Raw genomic sequence first — 25,216 nt, forward strand, 5'->3', positions numbered from 1 at the left:
ACAGCTTTTGTGGGCAGCAGAGAGAGAGAGGGAGCAGGTGATGGGGCATTAAAAGAGAGCCTGCCAATGAAAACTGAATTGATAGATATAAAAGACTATATTAAAACACAAGTGGATGAGATTAAAGGGACAATTGGGCAAATAAAGGAGGATGCAAAAAATACTAAAGAAAAGGTACAAATCTTGGAGAATAGAACAGATATATTAAATCTGGAATTAGAAAAAAATTTGGACTACATGGCTGTGATTGAATTGAGAAATAAAGAACATTGTTTGAGATTCCGTGCAATCCCTGAGGAAACAGGTGAAGACATCAGAGATAAAATTGTTAATGCTTTAGTAAAATTTTTGGAATTGAATGAAGATCGGATGAAATTTGAAATAGATAAAGTTTATAGAGTTAATTCCAGATACGTAACAATGAAAAAAATTCCAAGAGATGTGCTTGTTCACTTTATAAAAAAGACGACCAGAGATATGGTATTACAACAACACTTCAACAATACCTTTAAAATTGATGGTAAGGAAATACTGGTGATGAAAGAAATTCCTATTAGACTTTTACGTAAGAGAAAAGAATATGCTTTCTTTACAGAAAAACTTAAGCAATGCAAAATTCAATTTAGATGGGATGTTCCAGAAGGAGTGATTTTTACATTCAGACAACAGAAATATCAATTGAATACTGTTCAAAAAGCAAGGGATTTCTTGAGAAAAGCTTCAAAAGACATGGAAGAAGATAAACTCAAAGATATGGATATAATTCCTGAGAAACAAAGTCAACAGGAACATGCAGAGGAGGGGAAGGAAGATGATGGATTAAAGGGAGCATCAGGTACATTTCAAAATACACGCTTAAAGATGGATTACAAATATCTAACTTGGAATATAAATGGAGCCAACACGGCGCAGAAGAGAAAGAAAGTGTTTCATTATTTGAAAAAATTAAAATTGGATATAATTTGTTTACAAGAAACTCATATTAAGAAGAAAGATTCCAAATATTTGATTTGTAAAAATTTGGGTGAAGAATTTATTTTGGCTGGATTAAAAAAAAAATGGAGTTGTTCTTTACATTAACCCACAATTGCTTCCTAAATTGATATTACTGGATGATAGTGGTAGATTTGTGGGGGTTGAAATTACTTTACAGGGCATAAAAATTTTGATAGTGGGTATTTATGCCCCCAATGAAGATAAAACAAGGTTTTACACAGGACTTATGGAAAAATTGTCAGAGTTTTCATATGATCATTGGTGTGTCATGGGTGATTGGAATGGGGTAATCTCACCAAAAATTGATAGACTTTCTGAAAAAAATATTAAAGAGACACAGGGTAAATTACCGAAGATTTGCTTTGAACTGATGGAAAATTTAGAATTGGTGGATACCTGGAGATATATAAATGATAACGCAAAGGAATTTACTTATTTTTCAGAAAGACATAAAACATTCTCGAGGATTGATATGATTTGGGTGTCTAAAAATCTAGTGAAAGATATTTTTAAAATGGATATATTACCAAAAACTTTTTCGGACCACAATCCTGTGATATTAACGTTTTAAAAAAAAAATCTTGGATTTAGATGGAGACTAAATGAATCTTTATTACAGAATGACAAAGTAGTACAAGAATGTAAGAAGAAATTAAAAGAGTTTTTTGAACATAATTTACATAAAGGAACAAATGAAAATATTGTTTGGGATACAAGTAAGGCATTTATGAGGGGATATTTTATTAAATGTAACTCTGAATTAAAAAAAAGAAACAACAGAAAATGCAATTAATTTTGGAAGAAATAAAACAAAAAGAGGAAGAATTGAAAAAGAATCCAACTAAAGTTTCTATTGTAAATCAAATTAAAATGTTACAGAATCAAGTATCAATGCTGACAGTTAGAGAAATTGAAAGGAAATTAAATTTTGCTAAACAAAGGACTTTTGAATTTGCAAATAAACTGGGGAAATGGTTAGCATATAAATTAAGAAAAGAACGTCAAAAAAATATTATTTTAAAGATACAAGAAGGAGATGAGATGCTGACAGATAATGTAAAAATCAAAAAGATTTTTCATCAATATTATTCAACATTGTACAAGTGTCAGGAAATCCCATCTTAAAAAATAGAAGAGTATATATCTAAACAGAATTTGCCTAAAATTACAGACTTTCAGAGACAAGCTATTAATGGCCCTATCACGTCAAGAGAGATATCTGAAGCTATAAACAAAATTAAATCAGGAAAGGCGCCAGGACCAGATGGGTTATCTGCAGTGTACTATAAATGTTTGGAGGAAGAACTCTTGCTACCTTTACAGTATACAATGAATTCTATTTTGCAAGAGGAAAAGATACCGGATAGTTGGAAAAATGCTAACATAACATTAATACCTAAAGAGGAGCAAGATTTAACTAAAACAAAAAATTATCGGCTGATATTTCTATTGAATAATGACTATAAAATTTTTACAATGATTTTGGCAGAAAGAATGAAAATAATATTGCAACAATTTATCCAGGAAGATCAATCGGGGTTTTTACCTAAAAGACAATTACGTGACAACGTCAGGAATGTCTTGAATGTGTTGGAATATTTAGAACAACAAAATGATAAACAAGCAGCTTTGATTTTCTTAGATGCTGAGAAAGCATTTGATAATTTGAATTGGAAATTTATGTTTCAGGTTTTGGAGCAAATGGATTTTGGAGACAATTTTATAAATGGATTAGATCGATTTATACATCTCAGAAGGCTCAGATAATTGTTAATGGAGATTTAACGGATTCATGTGAAATACAAAAGGGTACAAGACAGGGATGTCCATTATCTCCCCTTCTATTTATTCTGGTCTTAGAAGTGCTGCTTAGAGATATAAGGCAAGATAAAAGGATTTTGGGATTAAAGATAAAAAAAGAAGAATATAAACTGAGAGCATTTGCTGATGATTTGATAATTGTATTAGAAAACCCTTTGGAAGGAATTAATGTATTGATGGACAAATTAAAAGAATTTGGACCATTAGCAGGATTTAAGATCAACAATCAAACAACAAAGATGTTGGTGAAAAATTTAACTTTCAGGGAACAGAAAGAGTTAATGGACAAGACAGATTTTACAATAGAGAAAAAGTTGAAATATTTAGGTATCATTATGACAAATAAAAATTCAAAGTTGTTTCATAATAATTATGAAAAATTATGGACAGAGATTAAGAAAGATCTGCTAAAATGGGATAAACTACAATTGTCATTAATGGGTAGAATATCTGTGATAAAAATGAATGTATTACCGAGAATGATGTTTTTGTTTCAAACAATACCTGTAATATCCTCTGATTTACCTTTTAAACAATGGCAAAAATATATCTCTAAATTTGTATGGCAAGGAAAAAAACCAAGAGTTAAATTTAAATTACTACAAGACGCCAAAGAAAGAGGAGGACTGGGATTACCAAATCTGAGACTTTATTTTGCTGCCTGCTGTTTAGTCTGGATAAAGGAATGGATTTTATTGAGGAATAAAAGACTATTGGATTTGGAGGGCCATAACCTGAAGTGGGGATGGCATGGATATCTATGGTATGACAAAGTAAAAGTAAATGTAGACTTTAATAATCATTTTATAAGACGTCCTCTGTTGAAAATATGGAATAGATATAAACCAAGGTTCTATTCGAAAATACCATTATGTGTCTCAAGTCAAGAAGCGTTTTACAGAAGAGAAATGGCTGGAAAAGAGAAATGGTTAACTTATCAAGAACTATTAGAAAATGTACATGGAGAATATATAATGAAAGAGAGAGAACAACTGATAAAGGAAGGATATAGTTCTCAATGGTTTGCCTATTTACAATTGTTAGAAAGATATAAAATGGACAAGAAAATGTATGGGTTTGAAATAAGTAAATCTGATTTTGAAATAGGTTTGTGTACAAATGATGAAAATACAATTGCAAAAATGTATAAACTCTTGCTGAAAATGGATATGGAAGAAGAACAAGTAAAAGAGTGTATGGTAAAGTGGGCAAAAAATTTTGGTTATAACATACAAATGGATCAATGGGAAAATATGTGGAAAAAAGGCTTGAGTTTTACATTATGCTATAATCTTAAAGAAAATTTCTATAAAATGATGTATCGTTGGTACATGACTCCAGAAAAGTTGTCAAAAATGTATAGTAATGTTTCTAATGTTTGTTGGAAATGTAAACAACAAGAAGGATCATTTTATCATATGTGGTGGCTGTGTAAAAAGGCAAAATCATTTTGGGCACAGATAGGTAGGATGATGCAAAAAATTCTAAAGATAAATATTCAGTCAAAACCAGAATTTTTTTTATTGGGTTTTATGGATAAACAAATAGAAAAGAAATATGGAAGAATAATATTATATATGGTTACGGCAGCAAGATTATTATATGCACAAAAGTGGAAAATGGAATCAACACCAACAACGGAAGAATGGCTATTGAAATTAATGGACTTAGTAGAGATGGATAAATTGACATGTCTACTTAGAGAAAAATCGACAGACACATTTCTTAAGGAATGGAAGCCTCTCTTAGACTTTTTGTTGAAAGATCAAAATAAAATGATGATATTGGGATTTGACGATTAACTAAGATAGCCTATGGAGAAAAGTGATCCTGTATGTATATATTAAGGGACAGGTTTGATATATATTATATACTTATAGCTGATCTGCGACAAATCGGAAGTCAACTATTTTATTTTTTTTCTTTTGTTGTATTGTTATGTTTTTGTTGTTTGACTTTGTTTTGTTTGTCTTTTGAAAAATTTGAATAAAAATTATTTAAAAAAAAAAAAAAGAGAGCCTGCCCACTAAAAAAAATTGAAGCAAAGTTTCTACAAGGACCGCAACGCAGCTGTGACGGTTTTTCCTTTCCTTTTTGCATTATAATTGGATTGTATTAATACGTGCTTGCCTGCAACGTCATGTGAACCATGCGAATTACAAGGGGATGCAAGTAGCACCAGACACACACTAAATTGCCATATGAATGAGCCCAAGACTGGGGAGGGTAGCTATGAGAGAACTAGAAAAGGACCTCAAATGCAAAGATGTATCACTGAACAGCAAAGTCAGGATCATTCAGACCATGGTATTTCCGGTTTCTATGTATGGATGTGAAAGTTGGATAGTGAAAAACGCGGATAAGAGAAAAATCAACTCATTTGAAATGTGGTGCTGGAGGAGAGCTTTGGGCATACCATGGACTGCAAAAAAGACAAATAATTGGGTGTTAGAACAAATTAAACCAGAACTGTCACTAGAGGCTAAAATTATGAAGCTGAGGTTATCATACTTTGGACACATCATGGGAAGACATGATTCACTAGAAAAGACAATAATGGTGGGAAAAACAGAAGGGAGTAGAAAAAGAGGAAGAGCAAACAACAGATGGATTGATTCCATAAAGGAAGCCACAGACCTGACCTTACAAGATTTGAACAGGGTGGTTTATAACAGATGCTGTTGGAGGTTGCTGATTCATAGGGTCGCCATAAGTCGAAATCAGCTTGAAGGCACATAACAACAACAATTTTAGAGGTGTATTTTTTTTTTAAAAAAATTGAAAATAGCTGTGGAGAATTGCTATATAAAAGAATGGTCCATAATGATACACAATAAGCAAATTAAATGAAAACTTCGGTACCAAATCCAAATTGGGTGGAATTCTAGCACATCCCTATTACAGAGTCAGAAAGTAGGAATTCCAACTGCACCTTCACAAGGAGAATTTTGTACCCTTTCATGCCACATCTCCACTTTCTGTCACTGGGTTTCTCTTCAACAGCCTCTTTCCATTCTCTAGTCTTTGAAGCTCCCCCCCCCGCTGTTTTTACCCAACATCTTTATATCAACACATCTTTACACCAGGGTGGGCAGAAGGATGATATCTGGGTGATTTGCAGCGAATCAGTTACTCCCAATTGTTTAACATCAACAAAACAACTTTCCCACCTAAATTAGGCTGCTGAAATGAAGAAAGCCAACCAGGAATGGACTTTTGCAACCAACCAGCAATGGACTTTTGCAACCAACCAGGAATGGACTTGTGATTTCAGTTCAGTTCTGCTACTGAACACAAATTCTTAGGCTCAGAATGTGCTCAGAAGGCAACCTGTTCTTTTATTCTAACTGTATGTCTTTTGCACCTTGCTCAGGTTGGTAGATCTTGGGGTTCTTGTGAAAATCAAAGTAGACCCAACAAGCCTGAAGTCTGCCCATCCCACTTTACAAATTTCCTTCTCCTGTGCTCTCTCTGATCCCTATAGTTGTGTCTCTTCTCACAGTTTTTTGCTCTATGAGTATGTGTCTCCCACAAGCCCCACTTCTGTTCCCTTCCATTCCCAAGCTCGTACACCCATTACCTTGAACATAGCCGAGTCTCCATTGATGAGCAGCACCAACACGGGAATCTCAATACTCCCAGCACCTGCAGGCAAAACATCAATGAGATAGGGAAATTAGGCAAGGGATACCTAGAAAATGCAAGTACTAGAAAAAAGATACATGGCAAAACAAGAGACAAATATTTTGGGATACCAGGAAGGAAATATTACCATATATGGAGTGTGAAATGCCAGATGTCCAAGCTGGATTTAGAAAAGAAAGAGGTATCAGAGATCATATCGCAAGAATAGTTGGATAATGGAAAGGACCAAGGAATTTCAGAAGGAAATCACCCTGTGCTTTATAGACTACAGAAAAGTCTGATTATGTAGATAATGAAAAACTATGGAATGCTTTAAAAGAAATGGGGGTGCCACAGCATCTGATTGTCCTGATGCGCAATCTATACTCTGGACAAATGGCTACTGCAAGGACAGAATATGGAGAAACTTATTGGCTCCCAATTGGAAAGGGTGTGAGTCAGGGGTGTATTTTATCACCCTATTTGTTTAATCTATATGCAGAACATATCATACAGAAAGCAGAATTGGACCAAGATGAAGGAGGTGTGAAATTTGGAGGGAGAAATATCAATAATTCAAGGTATGCAGATGATACCATACTACTAGCAGAAACCAGTAATGATTTGAAATGAATGCTGTTGAAAGTTAAAGAGGAAAGCACAAAAACAGGACTGCAGCTTAACACCAAGAAGACTAAAGTAATGACAACAGAAGATTTACGTAACGTTAAAGTTGACAATGAGGACATTGAACATCAAGGATTATCAATACCTTGGCACAGACATTAACCAAAATGTAGATAATAGTCAAGAAATTAGAAGATGGCTAGGACTGGGGAGGGCAGCTATGAGAGAACTAGAAAAGATCCTCAAATGTGAAGATGTATCACTGAACACTAAAGTCAAGATCATTCAGAACATGGTATTCTCGATCTCTGTATGGATGTGAAAGTTGGACAGTAAAAAAAGCGGATAAGAGAAAGATCAACTCATTTGAAATGTGGTGTTGGAGGAGAGCTTTACGTATACCATGGACTGCGAAAAAGACAAATTAAACCAGAACTATTATTAGAAGCTAAAATGATGAGGTTATCATACTTTGGACACATAATGAGAAGACATGATTTACTAGAAAAGACAATAATGCTGGGAAAAACAGAAAGGAGTAGAGAAAGAGGAAGGCCAAACAAAAGATGGATTGATTCCATAAAGGAAGCCATAGACCTGAACAAGTTACAAGATCTGAACAGGGTGGTTTATAACAGATGCTACTGAAAGTCATTGATTCATAAGGTCGCCATAAGTCGTAATCAACTTGAAGGCATATAACACACAGGAAGGAAATATATCTGGAGTTAATTGGCCAGGGGGATGGCTATAAAAATGTAGCAGCAGAGCAAGTCACAGAATGCTGAAGCTAAGCAGGTCTGGGTCTGGTCAGTGCCCGGATGGGAGACTGCATGGGAATCACATGTATGCTGCCTTGGGTTCCATGGTGAAAGAAAGGTGGGTATAAATGTAACAGATAAATAAATAAATAAAATGCATATTAGGAGGCAGCAAACTGTGGCCTAGTTAGTTACCTAGGTTAGTAAAACTGAGTCTACTCTGAGCTGCACCATTTCAGATGGGGGAGCAGAATCTGAATGTTTCTCCATACGAAAAAAATCCATGTAGAAAATTAAATGTTAGAAAGTAAGTTTCTTTTAATCTAGATTTCTCCTGACATAGAAGTTTGTATGGATGACATTCCCAGCTCCTGCTGGGAGGAAGGGTGGGATATAAATCAAATAGATAAAGCAAATAAATAAATAAATAAAATTCCATAATTTATGAACTTGTCTGAAGGAATACAGCCACAAAACGGGTCTACTAACTCAGAGAGAAGTAGGCCTCAGCCTTATTCACCCTCTGGGATGTGGCAGACAGGCCTTTTTTCTAATGGGGCACAGCATCAAGCCCTCTCATCATGAGGCCTAGCATCACGTGGCTTAATTAAGAGGAACCAGTCCTGTCATTCTATGAAGAATTGTGAATCTGAGGAAGCTCACTGCTGACACTATATGAACATCAAATAGAAATGGCAGTAATAAGTGTTGCTGAGGAGACCAGGAGCAAGAACCTGGACAGACAAAAAGGGGGCTGTTTTTTAACTGTGGTAACTGGGATGGATGGACCAGATTAAAACAGAGAAAGATGCTTGTTTTCTGGCATCTGGAAAGCTACAGTCCACGGGGATCAGGCATGATTTGCAACTGGATAGACGGCAAAGGAACTGTGAGGAGATGCGTTCACTGATAGTAACATTATTGAGGAGCAAGTTGAAAAACTGTGGCTTTAGGATGGCCATGTGCCCTACTTTACAGAGGATAGTCCTCTGTCTGAAGGTCTATCTGGTCCCAAGTTCAGTTTTAAAATAAAGAGCCATAGGAAGGGAGAGCAGGAAGAAGCTAGAAGGTACCCATCAACAGCTAGCACCAGAACAGTAGACTGAGCAGGCACGCAGGTCGTGTGGTCACACTGGTTGTATCCAGTGTTGGTCCTACTCAGAGTAGACCCATTGAAGCTGATGGCCATAACTACTACCACTACTAATTATTATTATATAAATTTATAGACTGCTTCACAGCATAAAGCCATTGAAGCTGTGTACAAGATTTAAAAAAGAGGCTAAAACACAAAAAGCTCTGAAAACAGTAAAATCAGATCAACAAACTCTAAAAACAATAAAATCATCCCTACAAATGCCAAAACAGCAATTTTATATATTCTTCAGATATAAAATTGATGTTCCATAAATGACTGGGTTACACCTCATGGAAAGCCTTCTTAAACAAATGTCTTCAGTAGGTACCTGCTGAATGAATTAGTGCTAAGGGGTCTACTCTGAGTAGGACTGAGTTCCCTACTATGGTGATATATATTGTATTCCCATTTAACCTACAGAAATTATTTCTAAATTTGCCTCTGTACATATAAATTGCAGAGCTTGGAAGATTACTTTTAAAAAGTAATAAATTACAGTTACAGTTACATGGCCCAAAAAGTAGTAATTACAGTTACAATTGCAGTGGCTCCGAAAGTAACTGATTACTTTGCTTTTTCTCAAAAGTAATCACTACAGTTACATTTCAGTTACTTTTTAAAAAAAATCTACAAGGTGCTGGCCTTGGCTGCTGCACATCTAAGTAGCCTAAAACAACATTAAAAATAAACACACACATACAGAGGTAGTAGAATAATACTTTTTATCCATAAGATAGCAATGGTGGTCTCTCCACTGGTAAGGGAGGTGGGGAGGGAGGCAGAGGCCACTACTCAGACCTTTGCACGTCAAACCAAGTGCAACCCCCCTCCCCCCCCACTCAGCCAGCCAGCATAATCTCTCTCACTCAACCACCTCCCGTCCCCTGCCCTGCCACCAACTAAGGGACACTCACCCAAACAAACATTTTCCCCTGAGATGCAAAAAAGTTAAAATACTGCAAATGCAGCACAGTAGCCAGAGAGGGTGGTGGAGGCCACTTTGTGTGCCAAGTGCAAACACACACAGAGACACGTTGTCATCTTTCACCTCCACAGTTCTTTATCTCCATTCTGCTTCTGCCTCCTTCTCCTCCTTTATCCATGTTCTTGCCCTCTGGCTCCTTTTCCCCTCCACTCCATTTTTTAAAATTGTTTTCTCCACTCCACCCCGTCTCACTCTCCACCTCCTCCCTTGTCGCCTCCTACCCACCCACAGATCATGACAATAATGAAAGTTAAAGAGGAAAGCACAAAAGCAGGACGACAGCTGAACATCAGGAAGACTAAAATAATGACAACAAAAGATTTATGTAACTTTAAAGTTGACAATGAGGACTTTGAACTTGTCAAGGATTATCAATACCTTGGCACAGCCATTAACCAAAATGGAGACAATAGTCAAGAAATTAGAAGGCTAGGACTGGGGAGGGCAGCTATGAGAGAACTAGAAAAGGTCCTCAAATGCAAAGATGTATCACTGAACACTAAAGTCAGGATCATTCAGACCATGATATTCCCAATCTCTATGTATGGATGTAAAAGTTGGACAGTGAAAAAAGTGGATAAGAGAAAAATCAACTCATTTGAAATGTGGTGTTGGAGGAGAAGTTGGTGCATACCATGGACTGTGAAAAAGACAAATAATTGGGTGTCAGAACAAATTAAACCAGAACTGTCACTAGAAGCTAAAATGATGAAACTGAGGTTATCATACTTTGGACACATCATGAGAATGTTGGAAGTGGGGCAAGAGCAACTCCTGTTTTGTTCTTTTGTTTGTGTTCCAGAAGGGAGATAGAGCAAGGGTCCTCCAGATGGATAGGCTTGTTTATCTTTACCTGTGATGCTCTGACTGACTTCCTTCTGTCACTAGACTGTTAAGTCTTTAGGGAAGCTTACCTGCCCCTCCTCCTTCTGCCCTTTCCACTTCCTTCCTTCTCTGCTCTCTCTCCTAGCATGGGGCTAACTCCCGCACCTGGGTGTTACACCTCCAACTTAGCTAGTTAGTTAGAACTAGGTATGCCTTTCTATCTACAATGTATTTTTATAAATAAACTAGCTTTTCTTATTTTACTAAGTCTCAAGTCTCAGTGATGCTGATGCAGGGTAAAAGCCTGCTTTCTTAGGTAAACGCATACACACGCTGGCACACTTGCATTTCAACATCTGCTGTTACTCTGCTGCTGTTGCTGCTGTGTTGTTTTAAACTTAATTAAGCACACAAACACACACAGCGCAACAGAGAAGACATGATTCACTAGAAAAGACAATAATGCTGGGAAAAACAGAAGGGAGTAGAAAAAAAGGAAGGCCAAACAAGAGATGGATTGATTCCAAAGGAAGCCACAGACCTGAACTTACAAGATCTGGACTGGGTGGTTCATGAAAGATGCTGTTGGAGGGCTCTAGAACATAAGAACATAAGAAGAGCCTGCTGGATCAGGCCAGTGGCCCATCTAGTCCAGCATCCTGTTCTCACAGTGGCCAACCAGGTGCCTGGGGGAAGCCCGCAAGCAGGATCCGAGTGCAAGAACACTCTCCCCTCCTGAGGCTTCCGGCAACTGGTTTTCAGAAGCATGCTGCCTCTGACTAGGGTGGCAGAGCACAGCCATCACAGCTAGTAGCCATTGATAGCCCTGTCCTCCATGAATTTGTCTAATCTTCTTTTAAAGCCATCCAAGCTGGTGGCCATTACTGCATCTTGATTCATAGGGTCGCCATAAGTCGTAATCGACTTGAAGGCACATAACAACAATGGTTTGCAACAGGAGTAAACATTCAGTTGTACATGGTAATACCAGTCCTGCCGCCCCTTCCTGCCTGCCTCCTCCTCTCCTCTCATGCCTATCGCTGGCTATCGCTGGCTGCCTCTCCCCTCCCTGCTTGTCACTCAGCACTCATACCACTCAGCCAGTGCAGATCATAATTCTTGGACGGCTCTTGTTTCTACCTATCTGTACTTGTCATCAGAAGAAAGTTGCTTGATGTCTAGACCCACTGTTGTTGCCACCTTTATGGACTGCATGCCACCTTTATGCCACCTTTATGGACTGCACTGTGGAATTTTGGCTTCATAACTGCACTGACTTTTCCCCACCACCACCCTGATCACAAACAAGGGCTGCTAGCTGTTTCTATAACCAGTTTTGATTCTTATATTCAAGGACATAACAGTCAAAATGTATGATGTTTCTGCATTAGATAGGCAGCCTAAATGAAAATTAACTCTGTGTGTGAGGACATGCATGCATGCATATGTACAGCCAATGTGTCATATTTGTTCTTTTTTATAGTTTAAATTTAGGACCAATTTCTTGGGGTTATGGAGGGGTGAAGAGTGTTGTGAACTTTTGATCCTCATCATGCAACCCAATTGTCTTTTGCTACTATTTAAAATCAACATACAGATGGGGGGGCATTTAAAATATTTTGAATAAGCAAGAAATACAGAATATTTTCCAGGCCAACCCCAGGAGCTGATGGCACAAGCTCCCTGGCCTAGGCTTCTTCACTTCTGCCTTCCCCTCACTTCCTGCATAGTAGACATCGAGATATATTTGCAGAAGTGATAGTGCTCTAAGATATGTAGAAGAACTCATTTATTATATGTGAGTTACATTTACACACTCGTTTCTGAATTGGTTTTGATGAAGCAAAGGAACAAAATGTAATCTGGAGATCTCGTCCAACGACTCTGTAATACATTCTTCTTAGCTTCAGCTTGAAAAGAATATTTGCATTTCCAATATATTTTTTGGCTACTACATGAAGGCACTTTCAGACTGCCACTAGTTTTGGGTGGGACTCAGTCACATACCAGCAAACTCAGGTTATACAATTGTAGTTGATGAGGGGGTCTTGCGCCACAAACCTTCCACTGAATATCAGATTTTTTTGCAATGAGAAAAGTAACAGGAAAATACACTGGAAAGGGACAAGGCTTGTTTTGATGCAATGTCATCAAATCTCCCTGCAAACAAATCAGGTTGAATGTTCAATAAACAAATCTTCTGGAAGTTCCCTGAGTCTTTTTTGCACATATTTTGTTAATATTGCTCTATTTCATATATATATATATATATATATATGTATACCTTTTGTTTCTTATGTACTATCATAATTTCTACCAATACAATTACTTACTCTTGTAGTATTGACTTTGTCTGTTCTTGCATAATTTGGGGACCCTTTCCTCTGTGCTGAGGGGAGAGGCAACGAGACGCAGGGAGGGGAGAGGCAATGAGAAGCAGGGTGGGGAGAGGCAACAACGACACCCAGGGAGGAGAGAGGCAACAGGCACGGGGAAGAGGCAACGACACCCAGGGAGGAGAGAGGCAACGACACGCAGGGAAGGATCAGGCAACGACACGCACGTGGGGAGAGGCAACGACACCCAGGGAGGAGAGAGGAAACGACACGCAGGGAAGGAAGAGGCAACGACACGCAGGGAGGAGAGAGGCAACGACACGCAGGGAAGGAAGAGGCAACGACTCGCACGTGGGGAGAGGCAACGACACCCAGGGGAGAGGCAACAACAGGCACGGGGAAGAGGCAACGACACCCAGGGAAGGAAAAGGCAACGACACGCACGTGGGGAGAGGGAATGACACCCAGGGAGGAGAGAGGCAACGACATGCACGGGGAAGAGGCAACCACACCCAGGGAGAGAGGCAACAACAGGCGCGGGGAAGAGGCAACGAAATGCAGGGAAGGAAGAAGCAGCGACATGCAGGGAAGGAAGAAGCAATGACACGCACGTGGGGAGAGGCAATGACACCCAGGGAGGGGAGAGGCAGCGACAAGCAGGGAGGGCAGAGGCAGCCAGCGATAGCCAGCGATAGGCATGAGAGGAGAGGAGGAGGCAGGCAGGAAGGGGCGGCAGGACAAGTGGTGGAGGCGCACGCATGCACACGCGCACACACCATCGCCACTCATCTCAGTTCTTCACCTCCATTCTGCTTCTGTATTCTGGCTCGCCATGTGTGAGGCACATTCTTTTGGCCACCAATCACAGGAGCAGACTTCCCCTCCCCCAAGTAACGGTAAATGGAACGTTGGAAACGTTACAGTTACAGCTGAAAAGTAATTAAGTTACCACTCGTTCTGTAACGAGTGGTAAGCAAATGTAACGAAATTACCCTCTCGTTATGCAAAAATGTAGTGAATTACAAGTAACTCGTTATTTTTAACGAGTTACTTCCAAGCTCTGATAAATTGGCATATGCAAATTTTATGGAAATAATCTCTTTTTGGAGACGCAGTTCCTCTTTTAGGGCAGTGTAAGATGCCACCCTACCTGAGGCAAGCAAAGGAAATGTAATAATTATGTACAGGGAAAGTCTCTCACCACCAGCTCCCACTTTCTGCTGGGCAATGTAGTGTTCCAGGCGGGCACGGAAGTAGGCCTCACCACCTGCCCTGCCCTGCGTCCCATTGTCCACCAAGAAGAAGGCAGAGTGGTTGGCATCTAGAGGGCAGAAAGGGCCCAACGGGACTGTCCGGGGATAACGTGCTGGGAACCAACCCTTCAGAAGGAGAAAAAATAGGCAATAATTGAAGGAACAGCAGAAATAACCTATTCTGTCATAAACCCTTCCATGCCCATCCCATCAACTCTGTGGCCACTTTGTACCCATCAGCAGTTTCCTCTATCACCTCGCATACCTTGGGGTTCACAAGACAATGGCGCTGCTCGATGATGCCCCATGGAGCAATGCCCATAGCCACCACATGGGTGCTGGGGTTGGTACTGGCTGTGGTGTGGTCTCTCACTGCTTCGCCAACATGTCGGCCTACGCCAGCCTGGAGCCCACCAGTCATAATCCAGGCACCTGTGCAGCAGCAGGAGTAGGAAAGGTGGGGGAAGTTTATGATAAAGTGGTGTGCATTACAAAATGTGAAAGTGTGCAAAAAAAAACAACAACCTCAAGCATTTTCTTGGAAGTAAAATAACATATTAAAAAGTGTTGTTAAAAGATAGCGTGCTTTTCTGAATCTGCTGAAAGCAGTCAGTACACTGCCTGTACCTTAGGGTCCCCCCTCCTCCCAGGTGGAGCCTGTTATTGTGGTTGAAAAATGTCCATACAAGAAGAGGACAATCATTGAGACACACCTATTGGACAAAGAGCAGCCCTGTGACCCATACATAAACTGATTATCTCACAAAGTACACACAGAGGAGCCCGCTCTATGGAAACGTTGCTCTATGTACAGTACTCACGCCCTCTGTCTCTCAAGCACCCACACCCACTCAGACAGCCTGCAGTGTGCCTGTTCTTTGATACTATTACAGCTATAAACACACCCCAAAACAGCCGTCCCTCTCCCTCTTATACACACACTGACAGCAAAAAGAAAAACACACAAATAAAACACCCTTATGGAGAGGAACATGCAGCACCTGTAGCTTCCTTCTCCTTCAGTTATGCATGTAATTTCTTTGCAAGAACACAGGCCTGAAATCGTTGGTTTCACAAATCTGCATTCTGTTTGAATGCACTCATGCAGGCAGAGAAACACACTCTGCCTCTAAAGTACATACTAAGTACCAAGCAGAACTTTTACAAATATTTTCTCTGTATATCCAATGACACACTAGGTTGGTACTACAGAATCCAAGCAGCAGCTGAAATGTGACATTCTCCTTTGCTGTTGCCTCTCCTGTTCCTGCCTGTCCTTCCATCTTGTATGCCCTCATTGTAGGACATTAACATTGCAGTGAACCAATAAAACTAATGAACTGAAGCCAGGGGAAATATGTGCAGGGTGGAAATAATTAATCATTTGGGGGGAAAGAACGCTCTGTTTGCTAATTTGTAAGGTCACCCTCATTGGAATTACAGCAGAATATACACACGTATATAATTATATGTCTAAAATAGCTTCAGGCCTCCACTTCACTGTTTCAATTAAGTACTTTAATTAATGCAATTGAGACAGATGGCAGTATAGTGCACTGGTCAGCAAGCTATTTTGCTGGAAACTGGATTTGGTCCAAGGGCCACCAGTTCTTGATCCCTGACTCAGCTACTGTACAGTGAGAGAGTAAGAATAGCCCACAATAAGACACTTTTATTTAGCTGGAGCAAAGTTCCAAAGATGCACCTCTAGAAAAGATAGTGGGATCCACTGTGCTCCTGTACTGTATGAAAATCAGATGCCCACTACCTAAAAGCCAACACCACAGTTAGTAAAGTCCTTCCTTTTGCCCCACCTAACATTATATAAAAAGTAAGCTTTGCAGCCTGATCTTATATAATAATAATGCTACATATTTAGTTTTATATGATCTTGTAGTCTGCTGTGCAGTACAAAAAATGGATAAAATCAGATACAAAGATCCTCACAGCAATTCAGTGTTGCAAGCTATGGGTGTCAGCAGGACCATGGATCATCCTAGCATCAGGGCAATGTTTTGATTTAGGGAAGGGCCACAGCTCAGTGGTAGAGAATCTGCCTTGCATGTAGAAAGTCCCAACCCCAACATCTCCAGGTTGGGCTGGAAAAGTCTCCTGCCTGAAACACTGCTAGCCAGTGTAGACCATTGGTCTTCAACTTTGGGTCCCCCGATGTTCTTGGACTACAACTCCCATCATTCCCAGCCAGCTTAGCCACTGGGCAAATGATTATGGGAGGTGTAGTCCAACAACATCTGGGGACCCAAAATCAAAGGACAGTGGTGTAGTCAATACTGAGTAAGATAGACCATCTGATTCAGTATAAGGCAGCTTCTTATGTTCCTGTGATCACATTAATTTATTAAATTGATATCCCACTCTTCCTCCCAGAATGAGCCGAGAACGACAAACAAGCAATAAAACACTAAAAACATCTTAAAAATAAAACAACATAAAAATGCTTTGAAAACATCTTTGAAAACATCTTAAAAACAATGCCAACACAGATACAGACTGGGATCTCTTATTGAAAGAGGAAAGTCTTCAATAGGTGCCGAAAAGACAACAGAGATGGTGCCTGTCTAATATTTAAATATGAATTCCAAAGGGGCGGTGCTACAACACCAAAGGTTGTGCTACAACACCAGTGTTGTGCAGAACGGACTTCCTGATGAGATGGTGTCAGCAAGGGGCCCTCACCTGCAGAGCTCAGTGATTGACTGAGTATATAAGGGGTAAGACGATCTTTCAGGTATCCTGGTTCCAAGCTATATAGGGCTTTATACACCAAAACCAGTACCTTGAACATGAGACCAACCACCAATACTGAAAGCACAAAAGGCGAGAATGAAGACAGACCACAAGATAGCCCTTACCTGTGCTCTGCGCTGCTTTGACAAGCCCTTTTCTCAGCACATCCTTAAGCCAGGCCCTCACACGCACCTCACCTTCACCCCCCACCACTGACACCACCAGGTTGGGGGGTGGGATTTTCCAATGGTGCGTTACCAGGGCGTAGGCAGCTGCAGGATCTGACATGTCTGACAGGCGAATGAACTGCAGTAGGGACAGCAAAAAGAAAAGGCTTAGACGATGGCCCTCCGATCTTCATCCATAGCTCCGTCACTCCAAGCTCACAGCATGCCACATCCCAACCATACAGTGCCCTCCCTCCTATTTTATATTGTAGAGCCATATGGTAAAACTGCCCTGGATTTGTTGAGGCACCCAAGTCTCTTTCCACAATCTATCCCCTTTTATCTCATGCTTAGCTTAGCGTTTTGTCCCAACCAGGACACCCTCACCTTGCTAGGCCTGCGACCGGTGCCCACAAACTCCACCTCGCCATAGGCATCAGTGGGCCCCTCTGTTGTGTGTTGAGCTGAGTCCCATTTGCTGACGATGGCTGCTCCAAAGGCATCTTCCGTAGCTACGGAGACGTGTTTGCTGCGAGGGCTCCCACACTGGCACAAGCAGGGACCTCTACAGAATGGGAAAGCACAGAGAAGAAATCTGAAGGATGTAGCCTTAAGCTTTGGAGCCCCATAGGCAAAGTCCATTTACCAGTCATGGCTAGCTGCTGCATGTCAGTGGGGCAGTGGAATCCACTCTGGGTTTTAGTTCAAACATTTCTCCCTTTGGATCTACACAGTTTTTTAAATGTTTGCATTAGGAACAGTCCCTTGAAACTGAAGAAAATAACATGTACATATGGAGAGAAAAGTGTGGCACAAGAACAATGGTGACTGTGAGTATCAACCGCATATGTTCCATCTTGTTTTCCATATTTTCTTCTACTTGACCTCAGTAAGTCATCGCCCTTATTTTGCCTCCTCTTTTTGCCTTTTGAAAAAATTGAGGGAATGCTCCTTATTTTACATTTTAACACATACTTATTATTATGCTAATCATCATCATCATCTCTGCCTACTCCCTAGGAAATTAAATATTTGAGTGGGGAACTGATGCATCTTGTCTTTAGCGCACACTTCTACGCACATGAACACAAAGTATGCACTGTCTAGTAATGCAAAGCCTCTTATTTCACACATTGTAGCTGGAGAGACTCACTTTAACTGTTACCTATGGTAACATTGTAGGACAATTCTGCTAGTCTGGTATAACACGCTTTTGGATTTAAATAATATCATCAGATCTGACTAGGCTCATTCTTTCCTGGTTGCTTAAACACAAAATGCTAGTGCACTGCCTCCCCTTGAGGCACCATGTATCTGCCTATCAAGATACTAAATGCAGATAAATGTCTTTTGTTGTTACTATTCTACAGTGCCAGACACAAACAGCTCCAACAACCTTTTTCAATTTAAGAAAAAGGAAACACTTATGATCAGCGTACTTGCATCAGCAGTTCAGTTAAGTCATTTTAGACTCTGAACTCAATAGTCTTGGGTCACATCCACACCATGCATTTAAAACACTCTTTTACCATGCCAACAGTCATGGCTTCCCACAGAGAATCCTGGGAACTATAGTTTGCTGAGAGTTAGGAGACCTCACACAGAACTACAGATCTCAACATCTTTAAGAAACTTAAGTTCCCAGGATTCTTTGGGGGAAGCCATGACTGTTAACCATCTTTGGATGGTAGTATCACTTCAAAATGTGGTAAGCCAGCCCTGCTGTGTTTTGGGACCCTCCTACTCATCCTGCTGAGTCGGGCCCTGGACTTCTGCTCCAAAGTCTGCGCTGATGGCATCACTCCTCACTAGCACACACCCTAGAAGTCAGTACAGGCCCCTTGCAGAGTAAATGAAATAGCATTTCATTTGAATAAACAGAGCAGGCTGTTTTCAGCAAGGTGTAACGGGCTGTTTGCGAAGAGGGTGTACAGCACAGATACTGATCTTTGGTATGAGAATTACCATTTTACAAACATGTTTGGAGTTTCCCAGTTTCTGTTTGTGAAATGTAGGCAAGTATGCAATGGGGGGGAGGGAAAAGCAAGAAATTGGTGTGTGTATATGGTGTGTATGTATATGGTAGGGCTGCCATGTGTCCTACTATACAGAGGACAGTCCTCTATTTAAAGGAGCTCTATTTGACAGCTACCTGATCCAAGTCTGATTAAAAAAAACTATAAGAAGGGAAAGTAGGAGAGGGGCCTTGAAGTTGTCCAGCAACAGTTAGTAGCACCTAGATAGCAGACCAAGCAGGCATAGCAGGTCACCTGGCTGCAGTCTTCCCCACCATGATGAGATGTGTTGCATTTCTATTTAAATTATAGTAATTATTTCTCAGTTTGCATCTAAACATATAAATCGACACATGCAGATTTTATGCAGATCTGTGCCCTCTTTTCTTTTTTGGTGATGTATTTCCTTTTTTTTTTGTTTCAGTGGCCATCCTAATATAGAGAAGCCATTGGAGGGAACTGAGATGAAAAAGGGAAGTACTGAGCAAAGAGGACAATTATTGGGGGAAAGCATGGGAGCTAAGGGCAGCATGAATGACATGGGACATCATGCAGATATTGCAAATGGGACAATGGGGCAGTGCTGGGATGAAATAGAAAACAAGTTAGGAGTGTAGCCTAGAAGTCACCTAGGTCAGTGGTTCCCAAACGTTTCTCCCCCTGGACCACTTGAAAATTGCTGAAGGTCTTGGTGGTCCACTTAATGATTTTTCTGCCTGTTTTAGCAATAGTAATGCACCCTGCTAGGTGATGTATGGTTTTAAATTGTATTTTTATTGCTTCTTTTATTTCCTATATTGTATTTTATTTATTATAATTTGCATTCCAAAAAAATCAAACTTTAATACAATAATATGCAATATAAGAAATAAAAACACAAATAAAAATCAACGTGGATATGGTACGGACCACCAGAAAGCTCAGAGGCCACTGGTGGTCCATGGACCATACTTTGAGAACCTCTGGTCTAGGAGTAGGAATGGGCAAATCTGTCAATTTCAGTTTCTGTCAGTTTCTTGTATGTCCCATCTTAAATTCAGTTTTCCACATTCCCACATCAGTGTGTTGGGGGAGAAATAGTTCTAATGAAAATTCATCAGCATTTTAGAGCCAATGTCTCCTAACGCATACATTTTTGTGTGCACTTTTCCCTAAAATACACATTTGTCCAAAGCATTTCTCCCAATATAATGCATTTTTCTAGGTTATTTTCACTTATATATGCATTTCTAAGCACACTTTACCCTAGTGTCTGCATTTGTGTACACGTTATTTGGCTGGGGAACTGCTCTGCATAATTCAGAGAAGTGCAAATTTCAAAGGATGGCTGTGTTTCAGTTCTTGTATTGTTTCAGAAACTAGGTAAGTAGGCAAACTGAGTCGAAGTTTCCTCCCATCCCTACCTTGGGGACAGAGATCACGTAGAGACAGAAGCAAGGGGGAACTCGAAGGCAGCACAGTTAGAATGTGCAGCCCAGGAGCTGGAAGTCGGGGTTGCATGTCCTTCCCTATTCTCAGTCTTGGGGAAGGGGAGCAAAAATCAGGCTTCACTCACCCCAGTTCACCAGGTTGCTCGATAAATGTCGTACACACTTTCTTCTTGAAGAGTTTGGGGATCCATGCCTAGGGAGAAACCAGGAGTTATGAAAACAGTCAAGAACACCCAACAGCCCAGGCCCATAATCTTGTTTATGTACAAAACAGCCATAGTCTGTGGACTCAATACCTGCTCCTTCTGGCTAGAGTTGGCCATGGAGAATTGGGCACGACCGGTGCCAGGTAGAGCAGGCATCTCCAGGCCTTGTCTCTGGCGTCTCACCCAGAATGCGTAAGTGAGAGATCGAGAAAGAGAGAGACAGCTTCAAGATCCAACCCCCTGGCAGCAGTACCACACCCCACTCAGGAACTTGCCTGACTGGATAGATTGCCTCTGAGAGTGGTGTGGAGTTCATGAGGAGCAGATTTTGATCACAGTTAACTCCACGGCAGTGCTTGAATTATTGGTGGTAGGGGCAATGCTCATAATGAAATCCATTCCTTGGGTCAGGTTTAGCCAAGATCATGCCTCCCCTCCCAGCAGCTCCCACCCAGCAGCTTTGTATCTGGTTCAGTTCACATATTCAACTATGCAAGTCAAGTACTGGGAAATGGTGATAAATAACAATGTGTGAATCAGTGTTCATTATTAATTCACTTTGATGTGTTTTCAGCAAACCCTATAATTTGCTGTAATTAGACAGGGAGTGTTGTGTTAGGTGGGAGACGGTGGAGGGAGGGGGAAGGAGGGGAGGGAAGGGGCAAGAGGGAGGGGATAGGAGGGAGGAGGAGGAGAAGGAGGGGATGGCAGGTTTGAGCATTTGCATGCTTTTTGAGTTCAATGGGATTTACTGCTGTGCAGTCATGCTTAGGATAGGTGAAACTGACCTGGGGGAGGTGCAAGGAGGGGAAGAGGAGGGCAGGAAGGGGAGGGGGACAGAGGAAAGGGGAGGAGAGGAGATTGGATGGGTGGGCAGTGGGCAGAGGGGAAGCCCCTTTCCTTTCCGAAAGGAAAACACTGTGAACGCTATCATTCTTTTTCAGGGTTTCTCCCACCTTTTTATTCTACAGCAGGCACATGTAACCGTCCACCCAATTTAAACCAAAGCTGTCCCAGACCACATCCACACCAGACCTTTATTTCACTCTAGACAGTCATAGCTTCTCCCAAAGAATCCTGGGAAGTGTAGTTAGTGAAGGAGTGCTGAGAGTTGCTAGGAGATGCCCTGTCCCCCTCACAGACTTTCAATCAGAGTGGCTGACTGTTAAACCACTCTGGCCACTGGAGCTCTGTCAGGGGAATAGTGGTCTCCTCTCAGCACCCTTCACAAACTACACTTCCCAGGATTTTGGCGGGGAAGCCATGACTGTCTAAAGTGAAATAAAGGTCTGGTGTGGGTGTGGCCCCCTGATTAGGCAAGCCCAGCAGCTGGGAGTCTGGCTTTTAGAACACTGACAGTTGGTTCTTACTGAGCATGCCCGGCCTTATCATTGTGTTCAATGCTAAATTTCTTAAATTAATTTAAAACCAGCCAGGCATTTTTTTTAACTTTTAAACTGCAGGTGATGAAGTTCAGAGTATGGGGCAAGGTCAGTAATAGGATTACAGGTACTCTGTGAACATGGCTGATTTTTAATGAATTTCAACAAATTATGAGAACTCTGACAGAAAAAGTCCAAAAGGGGTCTGGTTTTTCTCTCTTTTTACACTTTGAACTCTCGATTCTCTCTGACTATTTTGTTTATTGCCATTAAAATTTAGAGGGTTGTTAAGCAAGCATTTCTGAGTTCAGGACTATATGTTTTGTTTGTAAGGTTTTGTTTTGAAATGAGCTTATGGGAAGCATCAGCATGGCATGGGGGGTGTTTTCAATTTAATATTGCAGAATGAGAAAAATCCATGCTGACTATAGTATACAGCTACTCTTGTGGTTGTATAATATGTGTATAATGGCTTAGGAAAATTGAGGCACTTCATAAGTGTTAAATAAAAATCATTAGTGATGTACAAACTTATCCCTTATAGGCCCCTTCCAACTCTACTACTGTATTCTATGATTCTATGATCCCATCAGAAATTGTAATTTGCTCATCAGATTATGAATCCACTTTACAAACTAAGATGAAAGTTCTCCATTATATCAAGATCTCACAGCATATATATGATATTTTTGTGTGTATGTGCATTTACATCAACAATGTGAATCTTGGGAGCATAATGGTTTTAGAAGTTTTTAGCTGTTTCTAGGTTGTTTTTAAAATGATATTTTAAACTGTTTTAGAGGTTTTAATTGTATTGTTTTAGTATTGACATGTTTGCCCCCCAAGGCTCCTTTGGAGGAAGGTGCAGGATATAAATCAAATAAATAAATAATAAAGTGTGGTATGTTGCATGACCTCATGACATCAGAACATGCATCACAACATCATGTGTCATTGGGATCCCCTCTTGGGCTGTTTTGACATGTCATCACAATGCCACACACCCTTGCAGTGACTCAAGCATGTACTTTTAGCGCTGTGGCACAAACTCTTCCCTTGGAAGTGAAGCAAGCCCCAGCATTGTTATGTTTTCAACATTAGTTGAAGCATTTTATGTTCTTCCAAACCTTTCTAAATCTTGTTTCTTTTATCACTGCAATTTTAAATTCTTGTTGGTTTTTATTTTAATACTGTTTTATGATATGTGTTATATTTTATATTCTGTTTCTTTACACCACTCAGGTATTCTCTGGTCACATCCATGCAATACATTTAAAGCACATTTAAAAGACATGGCTTCCCCCAAAGAATCCTGGGAACTGTAGTTTGTTAAGGATGCTAGGAAATGTAACTCTGTGAGGGATAAACTACAGTTCCCAGGATTATTTGGGGGACAGCCATGTTCTTTAGATGCACTTTAAATGTATGGTGTGAATGTGACATCTGAATGGAGAGCAGCTTATAAATTCTGAAATAAATAAATTACATAAATAAATGTGTCACTAGGTTCCCTTCTCTGATTCGCTGTTTTCATGTTCCAGTCATGAGCAGCAAGCTGAAAGAGCTGAATGGGCAGTAGTAGCAACATAGAGGAGGATGCCCAGCAGGATCCTTCCTTCAGAAAGTAAAGGGTTAGAGCATGTGAAAAGGCAGTGGAGTTTGGATGCGCAGGAATGCAGAATGCATATGAACAAAACATAGAAATTAAATCATAATCTCTGTTTGAATTACAATATTAAAATTCATTATATAGAAAACTAGACACAGTAGGCATCTGGGAGTTACAAACCTAATAGATTTGACTTATGAGCTACCTAATTTGAGTTTCAGTGGCATCACTAATATAAGGGTTAATAAGAACACTGTTATCTAAGGGTGTAGTCGTGCGAGGTCTAGGGGAGTCTTAGTTCCTTTACTTTTTGGGGAGCAGGGTCCCAGCAGGGTCCCTATGTCTCCAGCATCCTACAGGTCAATCAGCGTGAAAGGGAGTGTGTTAGCCACTGAGAAGAGTCTTCTAGCATCCTTCTTTCCTGCTGATTGTTGCCAATCCGAGTGAAAGGGGGCAAGTCAGCCCCTGAGAAGATTTTTCTCAGTGCTAACACTCTCCTCTTTCATGCTTATTGGTTCCTAGGCATTAACAAGGATCTCATTCTCAACCCCACAGCAGAAAAAGGGGGAGGGAGCTAACTGTGATCAACATAAAGGGACCCTGCACTTCTGAATTTCCCCTTACACTACTGGGTATCCTCCAGGAGATAGAGTCAGGCTGGCAAAGCAACTAGGATCAAAGACATCAAAAAGAAAGCAAATGGAAATCCTTTTGTTTTGTGGGAGACCAGAGAGGCTGACCTGGATGAGAAATACCAGAGAGGCTGCTAACAACATGCATTGACTTGTTTACAGAGTAAAACATCCTTTCAGTATGTTGTCCAGTCCCAGTAGTGTAGTGGCAAATTTATTTATTTATTATTTATTATTATTTATTACTAGTATTTATTAGTCGCTTTTTTTCAACAATAGAACTCAAAGCGACTTACATTCAGAAGTGCAGGGTCTCTTCATGACAGTCATGCCACACACCCTAACAGCCACACACCCTTTTCCACTTTCCCCCATCTTCGTTGCTCTCCCTGTCATCTCATGAATCCACTCTCCACTACAACAGACATTCCTAGGAGCCAATCAGCATGAAAGGGGAGACTGTATGTTAGCTACTGAAAAGAGCCTTCTCAGTGGCTGACCCACCTCCTTTCACGCTGATTGGCTCCGATCAGCACAAAAAGATAAGGACTCTTCTCTTCTTAGTGGCTAACATGCTTAATTTTCATGCTGATTGGCTCATACATAGGGACCTGGTTGAGACCTTGATCCCAAAATAGTAATGGGTCTGTGACCCCCCATG

The 25,216-nt window shown here is 40.5% G+C and overlaps 1 protein-coding gene across 2 annotated transcripts in view; it reads right to left on the bottom strand.

Annotated features, from left to right (window-relative positions):
• The window catches only part of TRPM4 (transient receptor potential cation channel subfamily M member 4), a 56,728-nt gene extending 35,622 nt beyond the window's left edge, over positions 1 to 21,106 (bottom strand). For both annotated transcript variants that reach the window (XM_061589764.1, XM_061589763.1), the window contains exons 1-7: positions 21,023 to 21,106; positions 20,852 to 20,919; positions 17,669 to 17,846; positions 17,240 to 17,420; positions 14,632 to 14,798; positions 14,315 to 14,492; positions 6,398 to 6,462 (exon numbers count right to left, since the gene is read on the bottom strand). In XM_061589764.1, the coding sequence (XP_061445748.1) occupies positions 6,398 to 6,462; positions 14,315 to 14,492; positions 14,632 to 14,798; positions 17,240 to 17,420; positions 17,669 to 17,846; positions 20,852 to 20,919; positions 21,023 to 21,088 (903 nt within the window). In that variant the 5' untranslated portion in view covers positions 21,089 to 21,106. The remainder of the gene's footprint in view (positions 1 to 6,397; positions 6,463 to 14,314; positions 14,493 to 14,631; positions 14,799 to 17,239; positions 17,421 to 17,668; positions 17,847 to 20,851; positions 20,920 to 21,022) is intronic.
• Between the last annotated feature and the right edge of the window lie 4,110 nt (positions 21,107 to 25,216).

The sequence above is a fragment of the Rhineura floridana genome, chromosome 11 (assembly GCF_030035675.1).
Source record: "Rhineura floridana isolate rRhiFlo1 chromosome 11, rRhiFlo1.hap2, whole genome shotgun sequence".
In the NCBI taxonomy this organism is placed as follows: Eukaryota; Metazoa; Chordata; class Lepidosauria; order Squamata; family Rhineuridae; genus Rhineura; species Rhineura floridana.